Genomic DNA, 8229 nt, shown 5'->3' on the forward strand with positions numbered 1-8229 from the left:
AAGAAAATCTGTTTTTGGCAATGGTGTTATCTTATTCTTAAATGAATAATATATAGTATACCGTATTTAATATCATATATTTACTTTAATTTCGTACGTAATATTTATCTTTTTTTTTGTATATATACATGTTCAAAATGCTTTTAAAAATTGAAGGGACAACAAATTTTATCCCAAAATTATTCTAAAGAAATATAAATTAATATAAAGGTTTACTTTTAATTTGCTTACATACGATAGTCGGTTACACATAAAAAAAAATAGTACTAAGTAGCATAATAAGTCATCCAAATCCCATGCATGTGATCCAATAAATTAATCATCCAAAATTTATGTACGTCCATGTGCCTTTCATGCAACCCCACCTACGTCCATGTATTAACCGCAAATGCAGATGCACGTACAGGAAACAAAAAGTACATGCAGTGCATGAATAATTAATTTGGCAAAAGTAATTAAGGCATAACTTGAAATCCAATATATATATTACCTATCCAAACAAATCATTCAAATCTTTGTATGTACCTAGCTAGCTGTACTTTCCAATACCATATATAAAAATACACCTTCCCCAACTCAACTTGAATCCTCGAATTAAACTACTTCAGAACATGTAAATCTGAATTTCTGCAAGTTCATAATCTTAAACCAGTTTCCATCTTTATACATGGAGCAAGTTATCACACATTCTTGTCCATTTCTTTTCTTTTTCCTTTTTGTTCTCTCCTGTTGCTATTTTTCTGCTAAGTTAACACTCTGAACTGCATTGTGTTTTGTGGATATATTGCAACATAAAAAATAAAATAAAAAACAATTCCTTCATGGGGTATCTTCATTGATTAATTACCCTTGCTAGCTAGTTAATTATCAATTCTTTTAGGCCACGAAATCCCGCAACAACTGCGCAGCAAATCTCTTTCTGTTTTGAATAATGTCAATGCTCTCATAACTGGTGCCTGAGTGAGAATTAGAAGGTGGAGTAGTGTTGATGGCACCACAAAACTCATTATTCGCATTATTGGTTGTTGATCTCATTCCCAAGTGCATGTTCTGTGAGAGGAATCCATGTTGATGAGTAGTTCCTGAGAGGGAAAGGTTATTATTATTCTCAGTGCTGTGTGGAAGTCCAAGAGTGAGAGAAACACCATTTCCATGAAACCTAGGAGCCAGTGATTGCTGATCAGTGACATGATGATGATGATGATGATGATGATGGAACCTTCCAATGTCTTCCATATTGGGAAATGCTCCAAAACCACCACCACCACCACCATGGCTTTCAATGCCAAACTTTGTTGTGTTGTTGTTGCCTTCTCTAGTAATAATAGTATTATTATTTGTCTCTCCATGATGACGAGGCTTCATTTCCATGTCCACTGAAAGAATGCTACCTGGAGAGTTCTGCATTTCAGAAGTGCTTCTAATTGGCTTGTTTGGGCTTTGCATGTCAGCAAGATGGAAACCAGCTGATTGGAGTGAATTATGGGAATTATTAGAGATCTCTGTTGGGGAAGTGGTTTGGTTGTTGTTGTTGTTGTTGAAGCTTTCTGCTTTTGATTGGAGAATGTTAATGTGATCAAGTCTCATTGCACCAGATTCCTGTGCAGTAGCATTAGCTTCTGACCATAACTCCTTGCTTGATTCTTTTGATCTTTTTGTGGTGTTATCCTGAGAGCTATTGTTTGGTTCTTGTTTTACCTCTTCCAAGTACATTTCTTCTACCATTGGCTTCCATAGCCGAACTCGGGCATTTATAAACCAGTTAGACACCTGATTATGAACTTAATTAACAATGTCGTCTTAAACCTTCCATAGCCATTCATACCTTTCATTTTTTTTAATATTTCCAGAAAACAAAACTTAGATACAATTCCTTAATTCTTTAGGTGTCGTTTGTACTGTTATCCAATTAGAATTTCATCTCAATAATCTACCTAATATAGGTTTGTGTTAAAAGATTATATGGATTATCAAGATGAAACTTTAATTCTAATTGGAGAACAACACAAATAACACTTGACAAAGTGTATCTAAGCCTTTTCCATTTATCTAATACATGTAACTTAATCCCACTCTCACCAATTCTTTCTCAATGAGATCAATTGGAAAATGGACTTCTAACTTGAAGTGCAAGTATAGCATAGTGTGCAATTACATATTATTGTCACCTATAAAAGTACATATATCAATATATGGAATGGATTGTACCTGGCTCCGAGTAAGTCCAGTTTGTTTTGCAAGCATAACCTTATCGGAGTCCTTAGGATAACTGCAGGCCACAATTAGAAACTCAAGTTGAGTTAAAAAAACAAAAATAATATACACACATTCTCTAATACATTCTTTCTTTTACCTAAAATTTATTAGTATTAATCCTCTTCAGTTTGGATAAACTTTTCAATAAAGAAATTAAAGAAAGAAAGTCTTTATGAATTAGTTTATGCATAACTAATTTTAATTTATAAGATGAATAAGTTTATAAGAGAAGCTTAATTTATTTTGCCTTTTTTCCTTATAAATATATATATATATATATATATATATATATAGAGAGAGAGAGAGAGAGAGAGAGAGAGCTAGTAGTAATTAGTTGTTGGATATGAAATACTTACGGGTGCAAGAAATGTTCAAAAAGCCAAGCTCGAAGAACAGAAACAGCACGTTCAGGCAAGCCTCTTTGGGGCCTCCAAGCATTGTGTTGGATCATTCCAAGCTGTTGTAATGCACGTTGTTGTCTCAGTTGATGATCAACATACCTAAGCCTCGAACCTTCTACCTTAACTCCCAAGCAATCATCTTCACCTAAGGTTTTGCTCGTGGTCTTTATTTGTGAAGAGATTGCATCTTTGAGACACCGAAATTGCTTTGAGATTGTCTTTAACGCAAGGGCTGTGTAAGACTTTGCAGCTCCAACACCCGCTGCTTGCTCAAATGATGTTATCACAATTTGCATTTGGTGGTGATACTGTCGGTACCTTTGCTCCACCTAGCAAAAAGTTCAGAACATAACATTCAACAGTTAGAATAATAATTGCTATAGCTTATGATATGTTTGTAGATTGGATAAAAATGCATGAATACCATTTTGTGAGAGAGAGAAAATGGAGAAAGAAGTGTAAATACAAGCACTGATATGATATGATAAAAAAGAAAGAGATTAGAGAAAAAAAATAGTATCAAATAGGTGTTTCATGATTACATTGCTGTAGTTAAGTGATTGACAATGAATAAAAAATGTTGTGTGTGTGTGGTGAGGGTTCATGAGATGACGTACTCGAGATGGAAAATTGGAGCCATGTGTGTATTATCACTTTTTACGTTTTAACCCTTTTCCTAACTCAGTGAATAATTGTATAAATAGAATGAAATTTTTTTAATAAACACACTCTAAAAAAATAGATATATAATAGAAATTATGATATGATAAAAAAATAAAGAAAAATAACAAATATTAGTAATGTGTTTAAAATAAAAGATGATTTTGTATCATTACTTAAATAAAATTTTAATGTACAAAATTTTAATAAAAAAAAGTAATATGCAATTGGGTGATTAACGATGAAGACAAACGAATAGTATTGTAGAAAATGTGATAAGAATTTATTATATAAATAGTGAACTCATCAATAATGGGTTCAGACTTTCAGATATAAACGGCAAACTGACCCAAATGGGCCCAAACCCAAACAAATTATTCTCTGACATTCATCGGACCAAATGTGACTTTTTTCTTACCAGTTTCCTTTCCCCTAAGATCAAATAATAATGAGAGACAATCCTGTCAATTTCACAGTCCCTCTTGCAATGTCACATTCTCAGTCCCACAATCAAAAGCTGAATCATACAAATTTTATTCAAGTACTAAATCAACGATGCCCAGGACTCATGAATAAGTGACATAACATAACACAACATAACCCACACCGCACCGCAAGGAAGAAAGCCATAACATACTCAAGTACCCTAGTACTTTCCACAAGATCAAAACCAATGCATTTGTAGAGCTAGTGCACGATAATCATAAATTCTTGGAAATCAATACCAAATCCCGAAGCATCATTAAGAGGAAAGTTAATCATTACGTGCATGTGTATATTTATAAACATACTATTATATATATACCTCATCTAGCATGGTCACAAGTTTTGACTTCTTCATCTGAAGCTCTTGTCTCTGTGCTGTGCTGAGTTCAACTCCTTGTTTGCCTCCATCATTATTATTATTATTCTCCCCTCCTCCACAGCTCGAACCATCACCAACCCAAGAAGTGGATTCAATATTCCCTTTCATCTTCTCTTTCTTATCCCCTTCCATAGATTCCTCCCCTTTGAAGATTCCCTTGCCCACATTCACAACTTCATCAAGAAGCTCCTGTGTTGCTTTCAAATACTTAGAACCCAAAGAAACACTATGCATGCTAGAAACTCCATTGTGCATACCCCTCATATCATCGCCGCCGCCGCCTCGGTTCGCCAGAGAAATAGCATGAGTCTCCCCCGAGAGAGAACTATATGGTGTTTGTTGTGAAGAAAGGCTCAATGACAAATGATTAGGCCTGTGGAAACCAATCTGCGTCGAATGACCGATGACACACCCCATGTTACTAGATGGGGTGTGTGTAGTTGATGTCATGATATTCGACGCAGACTGATCAAATATGGAACCCCATAGGTTATAGTTGTTACCACGAGATGCCGCCGCCGTGCTTGTGGTGGCGGCAGCACTACTGTGGAAACCGGAGAATTCATGTTGCCCGAGGAACGACGATCGAGCAGGGTCGGCGGCGGCGTTGGATAGGAGGAAGTTTGAAGAGGGAATGGTAACCCCAGTCAGGTGATGATGATGGTGTTCACGGTTGTTGTTGGGAGAAGGAGGTGGCGGCGCGTGGGAGAAGTTACCAAGGTGGAGCGCGTTGGTGGAAGTGGAACTAGTGTTACTAGTGTTATTGTTGGGATTGACGAGGAGCATGTTTTGCGTTGGGTGTTGTGCCGCGTCAGAGTACGGTACTACGTAGTTTGGATTCATAAGGTAAAGTGTCTGCAACCCTTCAGCGGAGGAAGGGGTTTCTGAAGTGCTGCCATGAAAGTACGTTGCCATATCCACTCAAACAAAATTCTCTTTCTCGTATAACCGTACGAGAAAAAACAAACCTGCTACAATGATAAATGATAATGATTCATAATAATATATAGTTAGTCTTTCTTTCTCAAAAGTCTATGCAAAAACACGGGTCACGGAGACAAATCAAACCTTCTTTTCTTTTCGTCTTGTTTGCGTGTCTTGATCTGAACACCTCGATTAGCCCCTTAATTTGAAGCTACATCAGTCACAGATCCTAAAAACACAACCAAAACACACTAGTTTCAGTTAATGAATCCGATCGATGAATTACCTTAAAAGGAACACCCCAAATGAAAAATGAAACAAAAAACATGAAATATGAACACCAGCAAGAAAGAGAAAAGAGAACCTTTAGCGAAGCTGGAGGGAGGGAAGGGGGTTGTTGAAGAGAGAGATAAAATACTTATACACAAGATCTTATAAGAAAGGAAGAAAAATGAATAAAATAAAGTACAAAAAAATCAATCGATGGCATCAAAAGGGTATATCATATATGTATACTATATCTATTATCTCGGCTGCGAAATGAATAAATTAAAGCAACCGATTTTTTTTCAGTTGTCCGTACCATATTCCTTAATATTAATGATTGATAAAGGAAGAGCTACAAGGTTGGGTTTCTTCTCACACACACGGGCAAGAGAAAGAGAAGAAGAAGAAGAAGAACGGTGTGATGGTAGATAAAAGGGTGCTATCTAGCTAGACAAAGTGTCTATCATCGCGGGGCATGAGGAGCAAAAGCTAGCCACCCTTTTGCTTTCAAAGGGGATTGGGGTTGGGAACTTTGTTGGAGTTTGCTTGCTGGCTCTGCTGTGTTGTGTCTGAGTGTTCTCTCTGCATTTTCTTCCAAGTCATTTTTTTTTGGGTATATAAAATTTATGATATTTGGAAAAGACAGCTGGTGGATGAGTGATGAGTGATGTGAGATTAATATAATTGTAAAGTGTGGTCCGTTTTATATAGTTCCTAATGATAATAATAATGTCCAGAATTAATTAGTATGCCTAATTAACTTGTATTTATGAACAATAATAGACAGCTCAAGCGTAATTTTCTTGTTTCGTTGTACACTCTCACGCCTTATGTTAGCTATACCTCTCTGCATCTTATATCCTCCACAATTTCTTTTTTTCTTTTTTGGTGTTTGATATGCATAAAAATTAATTAGCAGTCTTCATGTACGTATAAAGATCCACATAAAATTAACCACTCCTTGACCTGGTATAATTTATAAACCAAACGCCCTCGACCACCACCTTCCAGCACACACTTGACCAAAAAAGAAGTTTACTAGTTCACACAGTCACGCTCTTGTTGATGAAATTCTATAAATAATATATATATATATATATATATATATATAATTATATTATGGAAAGTGGAATATGAGATTGAAGACTTAAGAAAGCAAAGAGCAAGAGAAGGGGTTGATCTTCATCGAAATCTGATCCTTGGCTATTCGAACCTTAGGATAATTTCTGCCCTTTGGTTTCTATACTACTTTTCCTTTTCCCATTTACCCTTTTTCTAAAAATTCGAAGTTTTAATTCTCTGTTCTTTTTCCCTTTTTCTTTATTCTGTTGGAAACAAGAAATACAAGACAAAACAATATAATTTAAAACTAATTTCAGTAAAAAAATAAATGAAACTAATAGGAAAAATATAAATAAAAACCATGTTATACCCTGGCATGCATGTTAATTTTTTTCGCTTCTAACTAAGTAATAATACAAAAAAAAAAAAACCGTGAACAAACAAGTTATGTAACTATAGTTTATTATGCATTATACAAATTAAATAAATGTTTGTTGGGATATATTTAAATTTATAATAAATAAATATTTTTTATATATAAATGATATAATTAAAATTGACAATTTCATATGAAAAATTGAAATTCAATTTAGAATTAAAAATAAAAGATTGAGAATACATTAAAAGAGATAAATGATTGAGAAGACTACAATATATAGATAAAGATAAAAGTGGGATAGTTTGAGATGATTGAAAAATTAAAGAACATCTTGAATAGTCACGTGAGTAGTGTGTGAAATAAAAATTCATAACTCATAAGAGAAAAAAGAAAGAAAAAAAAAATATATGAAGTGTCTAGTTGAGAGAGTGAGGAGAATAAAAATCTCAATTTCCTTATGTCATGTATTATAATTATCATATGAGTACTTATAATTTATTCTATTGGTAGTTTTGTATGTGCATTGAAGATTATAAATATTTTTGTATATATTTATAATTTAGATTATATAAATAAATACTTTTAACATACAAATTATATTAAAATTAAAATCATAAAAAACAAAATATTTTTAAATTTAAACTATATTATATTTTAGTTTACCATAAAAAAATTAAGTTGCAATAATATGTTCTTTTAAACTATACTGTGTCTTTTAAATTTTTTTATTAAAATTCAATTCAGAGACGGAGATAGAAGATGATAGATTAGAAGGAATAGGTGGCTAAGAAAATAAAGTTTATAAATTAAGATAAAATGGGAAAAAATGAGATGATTGGGAATTTTTTTTTTTACTAATTATAGAAGTAGTGTAAATGCATATAAAAGGAAAGGAAAAAATTTAAAAGACCTAATTGAGAGTGTGGAGAGAATTTGACTCATACTCTCCAAACTATTCTAATTTACGATATCAAACTAAATTATATTGAAATATTACAACAGAGTGCCTCCAAATTAAATGCATAAATTGGTTATTTTTTGTTCATATAAAAGAATCGAACCTTGTATAAAAAAATTTATAACAATTCATACATAATTTTCAATAATTGAGTTAGAGCATTTGATAATTAAATGCGTAAATTGATTTAGTTTCTCATTTGGTGGATTTATGAATAGTGGAATTAATTGCTCAAGGTGTATACAACCACTAATGATGCTCGTGTTATGCACTACATATGTACAGACACCACTAAGGACTAAGCATGTGCCAAAGAAATATGTAGATGGAAAATAATATCTGTAGAAACATATGAACTACAAATTTGTCCCCACAAGATGTCTGTGTCACTTAATGAACGATCACCCACCAATGAATTCTTATCTTTTCTTGAAAAGGTAATATAAAAAGCTGGTTT

The 8229-nt window shown here is 33.4% G+C and overlaps 1 protein-coding gene across 3 annotated transcripts; it reads right to left on the minus strand.

The window, feature by feature from the left end:
- Window positions 1-455: 455 nt before the first annotated feature.
- On the minus strand, window positions 456-6043 carry LOC114376060 (BEL1-like homeodomain protein 1). Of its 3 annotated transcripts, none has more exons than XM_028333974.1 (6): window positions 5690-6043; window positions 5251-5335; window positions 4123-5150; window positions 2613-2986; window positions 2209-2269; window positions 456-1770 (listed from the first exon to the last, which is right to left on the minus strand). In XM_028333974.1, exons 3-6 carry the CDS (start codon window positions 5095-5097, stop codon window positions 877-879), a joined length of 2304 nt encoding a protein of 767 aa, XP_028189775.1. In that variant the 5' UTR covers window positions 5098-5150; window positions 5251-5335; window positions 5690-6043; the 3' UTR covers window positions 456-876. The 3 variants fall into 3 exon arrangements, with proteins under 3 accessions (XP_028189775.1, XP_028189776.1, XP_028189777.1); XM_028333975.1 differs by having other exon boundaries at window positions 4123-5153; XM_028333976.1 differs by lacking the exon at window positions 5690-6043 and adding an exon at window positions 5471-5645.
- Window positions 6044-8229: the final 2186 nt, after the last annotated feature.

This window comes from Glycine soja, chromosome 11 (genome assembly GCF_004193775.1).
Source record: "Glycine soja cultivar W05 chromosome 11, ASM419377v2, whole genome shotgun sequence".
Taxonomy (NCBI): domain Eukaryota; kingdom Viridiplantae; phylum Streptophyta; class Magnoliopsida; order Fabales; family Fabaceae; genus Glycine; species Glycine soja.

Excerpts from the sequence above, each read along its gene's own strand:
- LOC114376060 (XM_028333974.1), bottom strand. The coding sequence starts at position 5,097 with ATGGCAACGTACTTTCATGGCAGCACTTCAGAAACCCCTTCCTCCGCT. Across the intron at positions 2,987-4,122 it reads TTGTGACCATGCTAGATGAG|GTGGAGCAAAGGTACCGACA; the intron begins GTATATATATAA and ends ACTTTTTGCTAG. Across the intron at positions 2,270-2,612 it reads TTTGAACATTTCTTGCACCC|TTATCCTAAGGACTCCGATA; the intron begins GTAAGTATTTCA and ends TGTGGCCTGCAG.